Source organism: Pezoporus occidentalis, unplaced genomic scaffold (assembly GCF_034315485.1).
Source record: "Pezoporus occidentalis ecotype Australia unplaced genomic scaffold, CSIRO_AGI_Poc_V1 ctg137, whole genome shotgun sequence".
Classification (NCBI taxonomy): domain Eukaryota; kingdom Metazoa; phylum Chordata; class Aves; order Psittaciformes; family Psittacidae; genus Pezoporus; species Pezoporus occidentalis.
In genome coordinates, this window is record NW_026913177.1 from 465,707 (window position 1) to 484,242 (window position 18,536).

Consider the following 18,536-nt stretch of genomic DNA (forward strand, 5'->3'; position numbering starts at 1 on the left):
TAAGTCAACCTGAAAATTTTAGGCTGGGACAGAGTACATGGAAAATCGAACAGGAAGGGGGAAAAAAGGATTGTTACAAGAAGAGACAACTTACACATCAAAGTAGGGAGGCCTTGTGGTTCACATCCCCAGCTAGTGAAAGACTAAGGGGAAATAAAGGGATACAGGGACAGCAACAGTTCACATGCACCACCTTGCTTACCTGAGTGGCTGTGGTTGGGAAGATGTGTGCATGAGATTCCTAGACATTACCACAGGATTACTCAGCATTTCTCACTAGAAAAAAGGCAAAGTCTTCTCTGTTTCTCTTCTTCTCCTGTATCCCTAGCCATGAATGACTCATGGAATAGGGATTGTGGTGGTTGAACTCCTATTCATGTTCATGGTTCGAGAATACTCTGTAGGCAGTCCACTGCTGCAACAGAACAAGCTCACAGTTCACTTTGACTCTCCTCCATGGCGCTGAGGATACTGCTGGCTCTGACCAGCAATACTGGTCCAGCACCAGAGATTTTTTTTCCTAGCTCATTGTGGACAGACATACCCTCTGTCTTCCCTTTTAGTTGAGGTGGGATGATGAAAACCATTTCAGGTGGGACATTACAGGTGGGATGATGAAAACCATCTGTGAAAGGTACATGCATGTAAAATGAGACCTGCAGAAAGGGAAGATGCAGTGAACACAGTATAAAGCAGAACAGGAAGGCCTAATAAATATATGGGACTGATAGTCATTCTCTCTCCTGCCCCTCTTTGATCTGTTATGCACCATGCCAGCCCACTAGGCCGGCTTGCCTGGGTTTCAGAACACACTTTCCTCTTTCTCATTTCCTCCAGCTCACAATGATGTTTGTAGATGTTGTGTTGCCCATGCATCTCTCTATGTGTGCACATGTGAGCCTGACATGTACCTGATGTAGGCAGATGTGTTTCTGTGTCACACTTGAGCACCTTATAATCTCCCTTCCTCCTGGATATCCCTCCATTCATTTCCATTTTTCTTTCCTAAAACTGGCTGTGCTTATTTCTTATGGCATACTCTGAAGCAGGAAAATAGCTTCCCTGCCTTACCTGAATAAGTGTGTAAATAAATGAGATCTATCCCAAAATGTAATACTTCTAAAATCCACTGTCCACTTGGCCAAATACTGTGCAACTTATCAGCCTTATACCTTAATGTTTTGGAACATTAAATTCTCTGTGGTATAACTGCTGAGATAATAACAGGTCTACAGAATCATGACTGGCATAGTACGATAGGGAGTGATTGGTTAATTTTTCTTCTCAATGAAAGAACTAGAGGCCATCATATTAAAGTAGTGGAAAGCCATGTACCAAAAAAGACATTGGAAGGCATATCTTAATGTCATGTAAGACCTCTGGAACTCTTCACTGAAGCAGGTTCTGAATGTGGGGAGCTTGCAGATGGCTCATCTTCCCCTGAGTACTTATTCACAGGGAGACTGTTCGACTCCCTGGAAGTGAAATTTTCATGAGAATTGCTAAACAGAAACCACAGCAGGTTCAGGAAATCTCTGACCTGAAAGTGGTGAGCAAGTGAGGCAGTGTTCTGTATGCTTGGCCTACTGTTACACTCCTACATGTCTATGTGTGGCTGCTGATGGAGACACAGCACTGGATAATTTTGGCCTTTGATCTGAACCAGAATAACTGCCCGTGTGGTCTTGTTACTGGTATCACAAAACCCAGTAAGCCCAGTGAGTCCATGAAAGGACAGTCCCTTTTGGACCAAGAGTGAGCATAGCTTTCTCTGAGAACAGCTGGCCTTGTCTCTCATCTATGTATGGCCCCGTCCAGGAGCTTTATACTTAGAAATCTCTACTTGGGTAGTACCTGGGCAGGACTGCCCTTTGGTGGAATAAAAAGATCTCTATCCATGAAGGAAAATATCTCAGATTTGTGCCTTTGTTTCAGCCCAATACTCTTCATTAAATCATAACCTGTTTTCTTCCAGCGCCTTTGCACAAAAGAGTAATAGAAATAGCTGGTGAATAGGGACATGCAAAAGCCCCCTGTGATCATTCACAGGTTATCAGTTTTTATTTCCTTAATATTTTCTTGCCTCTTTGGGCTTTGGTTTTAAGTGTGGGGTGCTGCATATTCTTTTTTTTTTTTTTTCAATTTCCCAATATTCTGGGCAATCAGCAATACTGAAATAGCCTTTATAACTTCTTTGTAATAGGTTTTCTGTTTCTTTATTATATTTATTGGCTTCATGTCAGATACTAACCATTCGCATCTTAAGGTTCAGAGCATCTCAGTGGTACTGCTGGAAATGCCTCTCATTAGCAGAAACAAGTGTTTAGAGACCATATCCATCTTCAAAATACAAGTTGTATTTTGAAAAGTACAAATTCTTGCTCATTGTATGCATCTTTTCTATATGCACCCAAGCTCTCTTACTATGCTGGTGTACATCTCAAAAAGCAAAACATGTTCACGTGACTCAAAAAGCTTCCAAGACTATTGATCTGTGAATTTGGGGTGTTCATCTTCATGGTTTACAAGAGCCATGGGTTGCTACAAAAATTAGCAAGAAAGTTAGAGTCCCCAGATGTGCAAAGGATTTTACCATCAAGACAGAAAAGGGAGTAAGGAGCAAATGAAGTGTTTTGCAAGGTAAACTTTCTGCTGCAGAGTCAAGACAAGGCTATACAAAGGCCTGCTCAAAATTAGAGCACAAGGCAGTTTATCCAGGGCTTATCCAGGTCCCAGCTTTATCTTATTTCCTGCAATCTTGTGCAATCCTTCATGTCTTACTGCTTTTGTAATACCTGGGGCAATTACTTCATCTTGCAATTATGGCTCCCACCTACAAGAGGCGCCATGTAATGCCTGGTTGGATTTGCAAAGCACTGGGTTTTTGCTAAACGGCTTTAGTGTTATTACTGAACAGACTTCATTAAAATTAACGGAGTAGTCCTGAAATAAAGCATGTAGAAGAAAAAGTCCAAGCTCTCTAGAGTTTTGATAGGAGAACAGTGAATTTCGGATAAGCACCCAAACACTGGGGCATTCCAATCTGAATGACAACTGCCTTGGACGAAAGGAATTGGTGGGTCCCTTGACATCATCTCCCTCAACGGAAATGTTTACTGGGGACTATGAGCATCTGGCAGGAGATGCTCAGTACTTTCTGGTATCTAGCCATGGATTTTCAGATCTCACAAGAGCAGCTGTTCAAGTGAGATTTCTTAGGCTGGGACAAGTCATAGGTGTCATAAGCATCACAAACCGGGTAGCTTGATTGTGAAATTTATGTAGGATAGAAACAGAGAAATGCCAAAAAAAAAAAAAAAAAAGAAAACCAGGAAAGAAAATTGAGCAGAACATTAAAATTTTTAAATGGATTCAGATTGTTTGGCCTTTTGAAGGAAGGTCTTGTTTTAACCAGAGAATTTTTCATCTGTTAATGAACTGAACTGCGTGTCATTGGTCAAATCCAAAGCATGACTGCCAACAATCTCTAAGAAATAAGGAACTGCCTTATCATCAGAAGGACTGAGATCTGACACTGCCACTATGCTTTAATTAAAAAATTAAACAGAATACATTAAAATGCAGTTACATGACCCATCAGTGCTTCTCCGACAGCTAGAAGCCTTTGGACCCTGGCTTTGTTTCCCTCATGTAACACCTGGATCCCACAGTCACTGGGTTATGGTTTATTATCCAGGAGCAGATGCTGGCTGCCAAGAATCTACGGATTTCTAATTAGGGTGAAAATTCTACTTCAAAATGATGAAATATTTTACCACAGAGTATTTACTAAAGCAGATGTTACAATATGATAGAAATGAAAGCAGTGCTAAAGTTATAGCAGAGAAGCTGAAGGCATGTTAATTCTGGTAGTCTTTCAAGTGATGCAATATGAACTACTGTTTCTGGTGTGTTCATTTCTGATTTGCCTTAGGAACAGGGGGAAAACAACCTGATTATGTCTTGGAAGGATACTAAAAAATAAAATCCTGTACAGTTTCTGGGACTGGCCATGGCCATATAGAGAATGCCAATTATAGTTATGCATTAAAGTTTTAAGAAAGACAAATAAGAAGGTTTTTTTAGTCTTCCTTTGATATTTTCCATGGTCTTATATTTCGAAAAAGGGCTTGTGTTTTTCCCGATCCATCTAAGCCAGTTGTATAACCTGTAAATTTAGGTATTTAGCAACAAAACAGGGTACAGAGCTCAAGACATTATGCTGTCAAAAAGCTTGTGTTACAATCCTTTTTCCTGCTGTAGATCTGTCAATTTGTATTCTGATCATACAATTAATGTATGTAGCCTTGTTGCGCTACTAGCTTGAAATGAAATACTAAGAAGAGCTATGCTGACTGCAAGTGACTTAGAAAAAAGACAGTGTTCTGAACTATTAACTTCAGGAAATGTGGTTATTTTTAATTTGTTAAAATTAACAAGGAAACAGAAACCAGTTTCAGGAGACTCCTAGCAAACCAACCATAATGTTTACCTACTCTGACATTTTCCAAATGCTACTTTTTTGTTTCCAGATGGCTAGTTATACTTGAGGGGAAAATTTCAGGTGTTGGAGGTGGGAGTCAGAAACAATCTTTCAGTCATATTTGAGACTTTCCTTGCTTTTATGTGTTTTTTTCAAATCATAAGTTCTGCTAATGATTGGGTGAATGCTTTGAGCTCTGCCACTACAGATCTGTATTACGCTGCATTACAAGAAGGTGTAGTTTACTCAGAGGCTGGACTGGAACGTGAGATCAAAAACACATGAGATCACAAACTTCTTCAACTTATTAAAGAAAAATAATGATACAAACTCGTGACTGTGACTTCTAGTAATTGCCTCATAGGCAGCTGTAGGCAATTCTTAAACCTTTTAGGCATCTTAAGGGAGAAATGTATTTTGGGAGTGTAATCTGCCTTCACTCAGTCAGACTAGCCAAAGAATTTCAAAGGCAGGTGGACTCCTGGCCTCCCTGACACCTCTGATACCTTGTCGACTTCTTCAGTACTCTCTTCTCCTTCACCTCCTTACTTTTTCCCCTTTTTCCTTCTCAGTCTTGTGCCTTTCTGAGAAACCTTCCATGGGTGTCATCTCCCACTGACCTCTTCTTTCCTCTAACCTTCCAAATGGAGAGTATATAGCTGCTGCTTAGATGCTTTGACCAGTATCACTGGACTGAGCACCTGCCCTTTCTACTCCATGCTTTCCTGGATGATCTGTGCAGCACACACATGGCTGCATCAGAAGACATACACATCCATGCTTTTCTAGCATGGGTTCAGCTTACGGAAGCATACCCAGCACCCCTTCCCCCCTTTTTTGAAATTACTTTTCTCAGTTTTTAAGGGGAGGGATACAACGAAATTATTCATCCCTCTCTCCTGCAGACTTTTCAGCAGATAGGGAGTAGTTAAGAGCTGATTTTCAGCATATGTGTGCATGTTTCCAGGAAGCCCATTTCATGAAAACCCAAGTGTTCATCAAGAGGCCAGGCAAGAGGACATCTGAGACTGAACTGAGTGCTTTAACTGCTAGCCACTTGCTCAGCAGTGAGTGCTCTGCATTTCCCAGCACTCACGGATGCAATGACTTAGATCCCAAATGCAAGGGGATCCTGGCTGACAGCAGCAGATCTGGCTTGCTAGCAGGTTCCACATGAAAGTGTCCAGCTGGACTGGTCCTTTCTGCTTTAAAGCTGCCATGTAGAGCTCCTTCTGCTTATTGCTCCTGAGTAAAAAGCACTCAGTGTCTGTGGCATTGGGAGCTCTACACAAAGTGGACAGGAATGTCTTAGGGCTAGATTCTGCCACCCCTACCAGAAGTAATTCAATAGTTCAATTGCCTGCGAATAGTGACATTGAAAGCAAAAGGGGTAAGAGACTACAGGTGAATGAGAGGCAGAGTTATTATTCTTTGGGGTCTAAAAGATGGTTTTGAGCTGTGTAAGTAGCATTCTCATTGCTTATGCAATAGCACAGTACTGATTTCTTCCTTCTCTTGAGGTTTTTGGTGTACATAAATCAGCTGGCTGGGCATTTCCTCGCTCTTGCAGGCTAACTTGTAAAGCTGACCAAGTGAAACAGTATTTTCAGTGTATTTTAGTGCTAATGTGGCAGCTGAGTATTTCCCACATCTCATAAATCCATACAGCTATAATAAAGAGGTGAGTAGAAGCAGTGGTACTAAAGTAGTGCCCACACTCAGTCACAGAGCCAGGTTTGCACTGGCATACAATGGGTGGCAGAATTTGGCCTGGGTTGTGTAAAGACCAAGATGTGTATATGTTTCCTGCTTCAGGTAATAATGTGCTAAGTTACTACTTTATGCACAGAGGTATGGAAACCTTTTTTTATGTTTTTCCCTCCCTCCCTCCTCTTTCCATTCTATGATCCAGACACCACTAACTGTATGGAGTTGATGACTGGCAGACTTTCCAAATGTGGTAAGAACTTCCTTCCCTTCTGCCTTTTATCCTTCCCCAGCCCCTGCTGAGCAATATAATGATGCGCCGTCCTGTCCCCTCCTCCTGCTCCCCATCCCTATCCCTGCTCTCCCACACTCTCTTCAAGAGTACCCACCCCATAACAGCCCACTATGTCTTTCACTTAACCTGGTGGGCACAAGCATATACCCCTTATTCTGTTCCTCCCCATCCATGCACAGGTGCACAGGCTCCACCACAGCTTTCCACTTCATAGCACAAGTGTGTGGTGTTGCACTTGAGATTCCCTCCCTCTCTATAACCTGGGGCAGTGGTTTTCTTTTCCTCCCTTGCCCCCCCCCCCCCCGCTTTTGTTTACTTGATGCCTTTGATTCATGATTCTTCAGTCCCTTTTCTGCAGTGAAGCTGAATGCTGCCCTTGTAACTGCTGTCTCCCTTGGTTTCCTGCTCTTTATTGAGACGGGATTGCTATATTATTTAATTCTGGTTTGCATCCACTCCCTTCTTCCCCATATATCCTTGGGGTAAGACCCTTTTAAATCTTCCATAAGACACACTACATATATCTGTCAAGCACTTAGCTAGTGTAAATTGTCACAGTTACAGCCTGGTCTTGGGGAAGGATGTTGTATCTCTAATCTGGAGAGTAGTGGACCTACTGCAGATTCAGTATTTTGCTAGGAATGAGGAAAAAAAAAATAGTTTTCTGCAAAACTTGTAGCTCAACTTGCTTGGGGTTCTGTGAATTTTGATTAACTTGTCCCTTGCCTTCCCTCCCCTCTATCCACACTTGGAATATATTCTTTCTTTCATTACCTGTGCCCCTACTGACTCCTCCAAATACAGTAGTGGAAATACCCAAATACTTTAAGAGAGGGTTTTGTCTTATTACTTATATCTTGTACAGAAAGGTTCTGTACAAGAGAACTCTGTTCTCTTTAGATTTTCATTCTGGTACCTAGGTTGAATTCAGACATCTCTGTGAAAGGGAACACAAGCTGTTGAGGAAGCAATAACCGAGATAGTACCATTCTCCAGCTGGCCCTGCAACTCCTGCGCCATCTCTTTGTAAACTGAGGAAAGTTGTTTTGGAGTTGTTGCGGAGTCTGTAACAACAAAAGAAAGTTGTCCCAGTGGAGATGCTATTAGGTTTAGCATATGCTACTGAGATAAAATTCAGCCTGTTTCCTGTATTTCAGATGATCTCTTTCCCTTAAGTTGCAGTTTTGTTGGTGGGAGTTTTCCCTTTGCTCTGAAGGGAACTCATTCAATTTCTTGTTAGAGTTTTCTGAGTTATACCATTTCAGATCTCCTCATGAAGACTCATTTAAGTTGTAGGCAGACCTCCAGCTTTTTCCTGAAGGCATCAGACAGCAAATCCTTCTTCTCCCTCAAGACTTTGTTTCTTGCCTGGATCTGGCATTCACATCATACGAAAATACTGAAATGCTGATTCTTCTGATTGCTTGGAAGTTAATTAAGCCACACAGATAACCAGCCAGTACTCTGTGTCCTCTAGATTGAGAGCGTTCTTGCTCACTCCCAGTTCAGGCAGGCCCTCCAGCTGTCACAGTGTCAGCATCAATCCAACAAGGGACATAGAGAACAAGTTGAAGGCCAGCAGGAAGACTATTTTGTGACAGCTACACCACAGACAGAACACATATATATACACATATGTATATGTATGGGGTTTAATGGAGCTGCTTTCTTTAAAACACATTCTTGTTCATGTACTCACATACAACATGAGCAGTGGTGACTGCACCATGCTGAATTCCGCCCTCCTACAGGAGTGAAAAGCTATTTCATGTGCAGGATAGCTCACCCACAGTTTAGAGAGGGGATTGAAAAGGAACGATGCATTTAGCCTATTATTGGCAAACTGTCTTCTATGACTTTGAGAACAGGGCACCCTCAGTGAAGTTAACACATTGTTCATGTAGTAATAACAAACAGTGTAAGAAAAACTATACTATGTGGGGTTTTGATCTCAGGGGGCCTTTTTTTAGAAGAGTTAACACTGGAGCAGGAAGAGCTAATCAGATGCCTTACACCTGGCTCAGCCATGTGAAAGCCCTGGTGGGAATAAGGAATATCTTTTCACCCACTATAAACCATTGAGTATTGTAATTAACAGCGAGGCAAATTTATTTAGTCCTTTAAATGTTATCTCTTCTTCTGCTAGCAGTGGTTATCAATCTGAGAAGTACTTTGCATATAGCCACTGGCACTGAAAAAAAAGTTAATGTTGAACAGCAGAGGTATGACATAGGAGCTGCCAATATCCAAATAACATAACAGCTCTATAAACCCTACCTGTGCACACTAGAAAATTGCCAACTGTTATTATTTCACAACAGAAAAAAAATAATTTGGTTCATACTAAAGCTGAAATACATGTTGGTGTGGAGTATTTGATTTTATCTTTCCGACAATTTCAGCAGGGCAGGGGACATTTCTGTTGTCAGAAAGACTAAACTGATTTCGATCAAGTCTTTAATATCTGTTCATAAGATTAAACTTACCTTGTAAAAATTAAAACCTTTACATTTAAAGTGCAGCTGTAACCTGAAAATTGCCTTCAGGAGTGATACCTTCTGACTTAGCAGATCTATTCTTTGTGCATATTCAGAACCAAATCAGTTTAGTGATAAATAAGCTTTACCTTTTTATGTACTGCAGTTAAGCCTTATAAAGGCAATACAGCTATAAAAGAGCAAGCTGGATTCTGTTTCTTTTGAGGCAGGATGGAGAGAAGTGTTTACTACTGTCTAATCTGGTATTTATGTCTATCTCACTGTATAGGTTATATAATTGACAATGAGATTCTAATAGGTTCTGCAGAGCCCTTACATTAAAAAAAAAAAACAAAACAGAAAATCAAGATAATACACAGACTGGAAAGCCCTCCAGCTTCTAGCACAAAGTTAGGAATTAGAAAGTATAATTGTAGATTGCACATTAGATATGGAGCCATTAGATCTGGAGCTCTTCTGGAGCCACACAAACCCACAGTGGCATTTCAGTAATCTTTATTCAGGTGAGTCTGTCTTTACAAATTTTAATGACTTCAAGTCCTTCAAATAGTGATCTGTGAGTCTCTCTGGGTGATTGACTCAGTAGTAAAGCTGGTGTATAGCCTCTGATAGCTCCCCTTCTCAGCCATTCCCAGTTTTTTGGAGTCCATAGCAGGTACGTTTTGCCAAGATGCTGGCTGCTGGCAGAAAGGACTGAAAAGCCTGCCTTATTCTTAATTTACCTCCTGAGAAAATACAGGGAGCCTGTAAATTTTCCAGTCACCACACTGTACCTCTCTGGGCCTGAATTTTATTTCCAAGTAAGGCAATCTTTGCTTCTTGTTTTCCATTCCTCCTGACACTCAGTTGTATCAGTGGCACTTCAGGGAACTGCATGATGATAAGAGGAACTATATATATATATGTATGTATATATATATACACATAACTGATGCAGCTCCAGTCAAATCATGCTATCATATTAGGCACTGAACAAACACATGTTCCTGCAAAGTCTTAGACTATAACCCTGCGGCAACAAGCTGGCCAGAAGACCTTGTGTTTATTCTTAAGTATGCTGTGTTGCAGCTTACAACTCAAAACCTTGATTCCTGGCACCAGAGCTGAAAAACGAAATTTACAGATCCTTGTATGTACCAGTGGCTAGAGCCAAAATGATCTGATCAAAGGAGAAGCACAGCAAATATGAAAAGATGAAAACTGGCCTTTCATATCTTTCCAATGTATCTCACTTAAATCTCTTGCTTCCAGTATTTGGGAGTTGACATAGCTTCCTGTTCAGAGCCATCTGACCTTGTCCCCATGGCCAATCACCTTTTGTGCACACAGAGCAATTGTACTGCACTAAAGGCTTCTCTTCATAGCTCCTTTCAATCATAGTTTGATTCATACAGATGCAAGCCCATGTCAGTTGTATCCCAAGGTGCTTGAGAAATAAAGCGATAGTTTGTAGTTTAAAAACTGTTACATCACATTTGGGTTCCAATTTTCTTCATGTAGCTTTAGAGACTTGGTGTTACTAGTAGCAGACCTGGATTTGGTGTTTTGGAAGTGATCCTGATCCATATTGGCATTAATTAGAGTAGTCCTGCTCTCACAAAGTAGTTATTTGATGGAAGAAGAGGTTGGTGGTTTGCATTCATAAAATCAGAACTGATGGCAGTAACACAGATGCTGAAACCTGGAGAAAATAATCTGTGCTGCCCTCCCAGCTGAAAGGTTCTTCTCACCACTGTTACACTGTGACGTAGTCAGAATAATACTTTTTTTTAATAGAGTTTCTGAAAAACGTGCTGGCTACTGGTCTGTCAGAGCATGGCTGATTCTTCTGTCTAAATTGCGAGAGACAAAAGGAAGAAGACCCACACAAAAGATGACATATTCAGTCCTAATGGGTGGATCATGATAAGTAAGATAAATATGATTTTCCAAAGAGTTCAATCCAGGTTTCCCAGCTATCCATTCTACTAGTATCCTTTGCTGTCCCAGTGGAGGGTTCACTCCCCCCACACTGTAGTCATATGTCTTCATTCAGGTGTTGTGTTGGGGTGACATTTCTTTTCCAGTTTGTGACTCATGCACTGTAGAAGAAGGTAACAACAAAAATAGCAACTTGGCACTAAAGAAGAATCCAGATGTATTGAACTATTTGGTACATGTCAGATCCTCTTTTGACAGCTATGGCTAGATTTTTACTGTCCAATACAAGATCTTTTCTTCTTTCTCTGTAATAATACCTAACACAGAAAACACGGGCATCTCTCTCTTAATTAGAATCACACTACTTTATTTATGGCAGGCAGTGCATAGGATACTTTATGTGAATATTTGCTTGCTGCACTAAGCTTAAATTTGAGATGGCCTCGCCGGAAGATTAAATCACATTTTGAAGGGATTGATTCAGAGGAAATGGGGAGGCAACATTTCTCTAGCATACACAGGTTGTTTCTCTCATTAAGAACTGGTCACAGAACTTGAAACCCATAAGATCGTATGTAAATATCCATCTGTCAGGAAAGGACAAAATCATATTATTAAGTGCCAATACATTTCTGACATTTGTATAGACAAAAAAATTGAATGAAGCAGTAGAGGTCTCTAAGAGAATGGGTAGTGGCAATACTATCATTTGCTGTGGCTTTATGAGAGTGGGTCAGCAGCTTCTCCTCTCAGCATACACTTGTGCAGGCAGATCCTTGTAAAAGGACAGGCAAATAGAAAGGGTGCTTGGGCTGAGTCCTTTACCAGCCAGTTTGATAGAACAGCATGAATCCAGAACAGAATCTGGCATCTATTCATCCCACCACTATCCTTGCCTGCTCTTTCAGTGCCACCAGCTGTCCAAACGAATGTATGATTCCCTCCTCTCTGTCATCATGTCTTCTCTTTTGAATATTATGTGGTGGTGCTGGATTGGCCAGAGCTATTCATGAGTAACAGACACATTTGTTTTCTGATTAATTTCTTACACCTTAGCTCTGCAGAAAGTAGCAGCAAGGAAATATGCCTCATCTATTCAGGTCTTTGCTGCCTATGTTCACCTTCTCTGATTACCCAAGAGCTACTTGTCTCAGTTATATTGTTTGTGGCAGGAGAGGCTGAACTGGATCTCAGCTTCTCTGTGTGTGTATGAGAGGAGAGAGGAAATGTGCAAAGATAGAGGCAAAATGGCCATCTGGGTGCATCTGTCAAGTCACAAATGTTGGGCCACCCTCCTGCAGAGGAGTTGGAATGTTTTAGGGAGTAAGAACCAGGATAGGTTACGGAGCATTTGAATGTCAGAATGGTCATTCAGATCTGCCCAGGTGTGTAGCGACTGAAAGTTCCCACTTTCTGCTGGTAGCACTTGTGTTAACAATGTGTTATAATCTGGGTAGTTCCTACCACCAGTCTGTCTCCTCAAGTTCTTTCTTTCAGTCGGTATTTTTACTTGAAGAGTCTAAGGACTCTGGAAAATAATCTCTACTGTTACCTTTGGAAGTCACCTTTCCCAGTTGCAATTCAGGTGTCCTGCTAAGAAACTGGAGTTGTTCTGTGGACTGTCTGTCTCCATTTTCTACTCCTAAACTGAAATGGAATCAAAACAGCTGTCCTACTAGGTAACTAACTTGGAGGAGGAGAGGGAGAGGAATAAATGGGAAAACTTGTTCTAGTCCATTTGTTGTGATAATTTATAAATCCAGTAAAAGCCACATCCATGTCTCTTGAAATGCTTCCCTGACTTCCTGTATTTTAGACAAGTACCTGTCTTGGGATTTCTGCTGTTTCTTCACCTCACTTCAAGTGGTGCAGGATATGTTCATAGACTAGAAGGAAGTTTTGTTTTATGGCCCCCAGCAAGACATTGCAATGGTCTTCCTGTCACCTTTCTCCAGTCTAGAGGGAAGCCTCATACATCCAACCACTGAAGGAGCAAAAAATTCTTTCTGTAGCCTTCTTCAGTAGTCAGTAAGCTTCTCAAGGCATCTGTCTGATTTGGATTTGTACAATGCCTAGGCTATGGGCTCTTTAGTCTGGAGAAGACCCCTATGTAGTATTACGACTAAACAAAGAGGATAGGACACTTCTATCTTTCTGTCATCCCTTTCACTGCATATACTCTTCAAATGGGTTCTGTATTTTAAGTCTTCCGACTTTGAAGACAGAAGGGATTCTGCCAATAGAAACCAAGCAAATGGGCAAAAAATGACTAGACTTAACAAAGAGGGCTAGAACTCTGACGGAGTAGCAAAATGGATTTGAAAGGGAATGGATTATCACCCATCAAGAGAATGCTTCAATGCTTTATGTGAAAGGAGTTGGATTTTTGTTACATGACTATCAAAATACATAGCAGGCTAGGGATGAAAAAGACAAGGGTTAAAGAGAAAGGAATGAATATAGGAAGAAAACCTCAGTAGTAGAAGCAGGCAGAAAACAGACAGAAAGGATGTGGAAGCAACAAGGAAGGGAATATGAGAAGTCAGGTTGATAAAGGGTGTCTTGGTTTCCAGTGACACCATTTTTTCCCATTCACTTTCTCCCAAAGCCTAAGCTAAACATGCAGAAACCCAAAATTTCTCAGGCTATATAGAAAGGAAAGGCAGAGAATAATCCCATAGATTGGGATCCACAGGTGCTGTATTAGTTTTGTGCAACTTTGTGTTTAGCACCACAAGGATTAGTGCATTAAAAATACATAGACTTGAAAGAGATGGTTTCACAGGAGAAGTGCTTCAGGGTTTCCCTTAAGTCCATGGGAACGTTGCCATTTGCTGCAATGAAAAGAGGACCAAGTCCTTACCTGACTGTCTTAAAATGTTACAAAACAGCAGGCTCTAATCAGGGACTGAAACCTTCAGGCCTGTCCTGAAGCTGCTTGTTCACCACCTCCTGTTGTTTTCCATGGAGGACTCTGAGGGTCTTTGCAAGGTCAGGTCAGGGGCTTTGCAAGGTGCATCCTTTCCTGGTGTTAATTCTGGTGCCTGGAGTGAATGAATCACCTGATTTTCTCTTTCCTCTCCTACCTGGGTTCTCCACTTGTACTTTGTTCTCAAACCTGTGACACCACTGGGGCTAGTCAATGTCAGACAGACTTCCAAAGAATAGGTGATAAAATAATGAGGACTGTGAAGTTTGGTACAGGCCACATGCCCAGCTTCCTTTCACATTTTTTGTATCTTGTCTCCAGCCCTGTTTCTTCATTCTGTTCAAATGCATTCACAGTTTTTACTTCTTTCATGATATTTGGCCATGATAGTGCTCTAGCACCCCTTTTAAGCCATGACCCTTTCATAGGCTTCAGCGCTTGCTTTCAAACCCATTCCTGTTCCCCATTTTGCAGCATACAGCTCCTTGGTCTAACTCCAAAATGCACATACCCATCTCCTCCTAATAGATGTAAACCTTATGCTTTGAACCTTCTCTCCTGCCTCTGATCCTTCCCATGGTTTCTCACCCTTGTTACCCTTCATGCCTTCTTTGCTCTGTGTTGATGAATATCTACTCTCAATGGGAAAGAAAATCTTAGTTACAGATGCATGAAACACCAGGGAAGTTTTGAAGAATCAGTGAACCAAGCCTTCATCCTTGTCCAGAGGGAATGTGACGTCTTCTCACTTTTTGAAATAAGAGAGGCAGCCTTTTTGAGGGCCCAGATGGACTTAGAGGTGTAAGAGCTTATGACACACTGAATGCTAGGAGTGCAAGATTGATGAAAAAGCTATTCTAATCTATCATCCCTGCATTTTCAAGTCTTGTTTTACTGGATGTGTAAGTCCAGAAGAAAATAAGAAGCAAGAAGAGCAACACCACACACCATTTTCATGCTTCCAGCATAGCTGACCCATGTTTACATATCTCCAGACAAAAACGTAAGAACTCTTGTCCATCCAAAGACTAGTATCTAGACCAGCCCAAGAATGGACTAAGAAGCCATCATGTACACAACATCAATGCAATGACTGTCTATATTGCTTGGTGTATGATCAGTTCTTTCTTGACTGCAGGATAGGAGAGATTAGCTAGTATTTAATTAGAAGTCCAGATACTAAAAAACGCAAAGGAAGGAAAGGGTTAGTGAAATGGCCTATTTTATTTTTCAGGAGCTCTCTTTAAACATCCCTAAGGATTTTTTACCTCATATTAAAATTTTAACTGAAAATGCTGATTGTAAGGAATCCAGTAGTGGTACGGGCAAAGAAAAGTAGACTGTTAAATACTTTTGCTGCAGTAAATCTCCAGGCACTTGAAAGCTGGTAGAGCATGGGGAGGAGAAAGGGTGGATGAAACAGGGGCTGCATATTTTAATAGGATGATTAAAAATCCTGTACCAAGACTCAGCAAATACAAGATATATATTTTTTAAATATTTTATTGCTTAGTTCTTGCAAGTTGTACTTTTGTTTACTGTTCCTGTCTACATGAAAACAAAAAGTTCCCCAATTCTTGCAGAGCCCTGCTTAGTCTCCCCTCTTCTTTCCCTCTAAGCTTGTTGAATAAACTGCTCAGCTGAATAACTAGCGATACTCCCCTTCCCTTTTCTCCCAATCTAGCAGTCTTTCCCTCTCCAGCATTTTTTTTAGTGCTCTTTTTCATTCTGTCTGCTGACTCCATTTGCTTATGAAGATGAGGGGTCCAAAGCCACTTAAGAACCTGATCTGCCCACATTCCTGCATTCAAGAGTGAGTGTTTGCTTTCTTTTTTTTCTTCCTTTTCATTGAAAAAGAATATCCACCTAAGAGAATTAGAGCAGATAGAAATGAGTCTGAGCAGAACATGTACCCACAAACCTAGAACAGTTTTAGGGAGACTTAGGGAAATCTCTGAAATAGAAGTCATAGATATGGAACAGATATCCCCCGTTCAAAGCATTTGCACACATGTGGAAGGAAGCAGGTAGAGCTTATGAAGATCTGACCCTGAAAACAACTGAGAGTTTGATAGCCCTCCCCTTCTTAGCCAGAGATTGAGATATGTGCTTTGCCTGGTTGATTGTTTGGGCCCATCTCTAAGGCTTCAGATATTTAGGTGAATGATGCCCTTCCAGAAAGTAACAACTATTTGCTTGTGGCATTGGTATAACTGAATGCAAGGACCAAACCAGGACCAGCAGTAAGTTAACCAGAAAGTGGCAAGTAGAGAAAGACAAGGAAATAATTCAATTAATAAGATTGAGATCCATCACTGTATGTGCCAGCCATTTGATTTTTCTCACTGCCCATTAACATTCAGAAGAAAGTGGCAACTACCTGGCTAGTACAGGGCAGGCATAAAAGAGTAAAAAATTCAATTTTGCAGGGCACAAATACTATGTATTTCCTCTTTCTTTGTATAAGAGCAGTTGATGTCCATAGCATTTTCCATTACAGAGTAAGAAAGCACTCAATAAACTCTTCAGACAAGTTACTGTGCCAAGTAACAAAACAAGTTGCAACTTGCCTGATGTAGTAACCAGTTATGTTTGTAATGAAAGTGAAGGGAAATATATTACCAAGCCACCAGTGTTCACCAACTGTGGATAAATAGAGTATCTGCTATGAAGAAACCCCTTTGCTCCCAACTGAATGTTCTCAGGGATGAAAGGCTCCACTCTTCACAGCATACCGCCACATTGGAAGGCAGTTACTTCTGGGAACTTGAGAATGAAACTGCTTAGGTGGGACTTAGATGATTTACATTTGTTAGAACAATGGAGCCAACAGTCCCAATAATGAGAAAAGCATCATGGGGTTTTAATGGTCATGAGCATGTATAACCCCCACGGTGTATGTTAGATAAAAAACACCTTCAATATCCATGCTCAGAGAATTTAGTGTGACTCCTCTTATGGCTGATCAGGATTAATTCTCCAATCCAAGAAAATAAAAAGAAATGCATGCAAAATACTACCTCTCTGGTAGCAGCTGCTCCCTTTCCCTCTGTATCACCCCAGAGCATTTCCTCAGGTATGACCCTCCACATATTCTCTGACACAGAACTGCACTAACAGGATACAACCCTGCTGCCTGGAGGCCCAAATGGCATAAAAGATTGTATTCATGTGGACGGTGCTCAGCCCATGTTCATAACCTGTATCCTACTCCAGTGGCTGGCCATATGAGATACCTGTTCTACTTGCATGCAACCCTACACTCCTCTCTGGCTCCTGACTTTACTAGTATGGAGACTGTATTGTAGAGAGAACATGAATTCAGGACAATGAAGAAGTAGTTCTTGACCATGGTAGGTCCCAGAAATAGATGTGTAACAGCCTGTTTCCACAGCGCATTCAGCATCTTCATTTCCAGGTACCAGTTGTAAGAAGGATCTTGAAAGTACTTAGAAGCTTGTAAGCATGAGCCACAAACCACGCAGGCAGATGGCAATACTCATGTAAGCTCTACCTCATTTTTCAAATGCTTGGAACACCCAGGTGCTTTAAGCTTCAGTGATGAAAGGTGAGCAAGGAGATGCTCAGAAAGAAATGATGTGTAAGCAAAGAAAGCCTAGTATCTGGTGTATCCAGAGAACTTAGCAAGTCTGCAGAGCAAAGCATCGGTTGGTGACCACATCAAATGCCCCGTGTTTGTAACAGCAGCAGTTAAGATGGGATTTGCCTATATCCAGCATTACATTCATTGACATTTCAGTGTGGAGTGGCCAAGTGACTCAAAGTAATAGATTGAACTATTTCAGCCACATGGTGCTGTGTCCTTCTGCTAGGTGAGACAGCAGTGCTCCCCCACTCAGGAGAAAACCAGGACCTTCCCCCTAGGTGCTTTATGCTCCCAGCCTCTTTATTTCTGTAGGTGTCCCATCCTAAACACTCTTCCTCTTCCTGCTCATTGTCTTCATACCCCACACACCCCCACGCACGTGGCTCTGGATCTCCTCATCATGTTCTTCTCGTTAAAAACCCCATTGTTCATTTGTTTGTTTGTTCTCTCTCTTTCTCTCCTCTTTTTCTCTCTTTCCCTCTTGTTTGTTTTTTTTTTTTCCTTTCTTTCTTCCTTCCTTTCTTTCTTTTTTTGTCTCCTCTGTTTTGTGTACCCAGGCAGCCCATTGAGTAACTTCTTTGACGTAATTAAACAACTTTTTTCAGACGAGAAGAACGGGCAGGTGAGCCATCCCCCCGGCACGCCAACCAAGCATAGCGCAAACAGCAAGCGGAGCGATTCCGGTTCTAATGACTATGGGTCTAGAGGAGACAATAAGTACCCTGCTGGCAAAGACAAGGCAAAGATGGTCTCATCAGTCGGCCTACAAGACCAACCTTAAATAAACACATAAAAAATTAAATAACTTAGAAAAAAAACAAAAAGCAAGAAAGAATGAAAGAATATTCCTTAGCAAGCTAGCCTCTAAACTAGAAGGATGTATATACCTTGCCACAACAGTACAAAACTGTCTATAGACAAATTTTGTATGAAGGAATGACTGTATATATATACATATATATTTATATATGATATATAATATATATCTCAGAAACAAACACAAAAACAAACGAATGAAAGAATGAAAAGAAAGAAAAGAAAAGAAAAGGTAGCACAGTTGACAAACCCAGTTCACCAGATCTTGGGTTGTGGTTTTT

At 41.1% G+C, this 18,536-nt stretch overlaps 1 protein-coding gene across 14 annotated transcripts in view; it reads left to right on the top strand.

Moving 5' to 3' along the window:
• Positions 1-18,536, top strand: part of BRSK2 (BR serine/threonine kinase 2) — a 331,220-nt gene that overhangs the window by 309,903 nt on the left and 2,781 nt on the right. For 4 of the 14 annotated variants that reach the window (XM_062609359.1, XM_062609360.1, XM_062609363.1 and 1 more), the window contains 2 exons: positions 6,396-6,443; positions 17,997-18,061. In XM_062609359.1, the coding sequence (XP_062465343.1) occupies positions 6,396-6,443; positions 17,997-18,061 (113 nt within the window). Of the gene's footprint in view, positions 1-6,395; positions 6,444-17,996; positions 18,263-18,536 lie in introns of those variants that run through there. The other 10 variants (XM_062609356.1, XM_062609366.1, XM_062609358.1 and 7 more) reach the window with 7 other exon arrangements.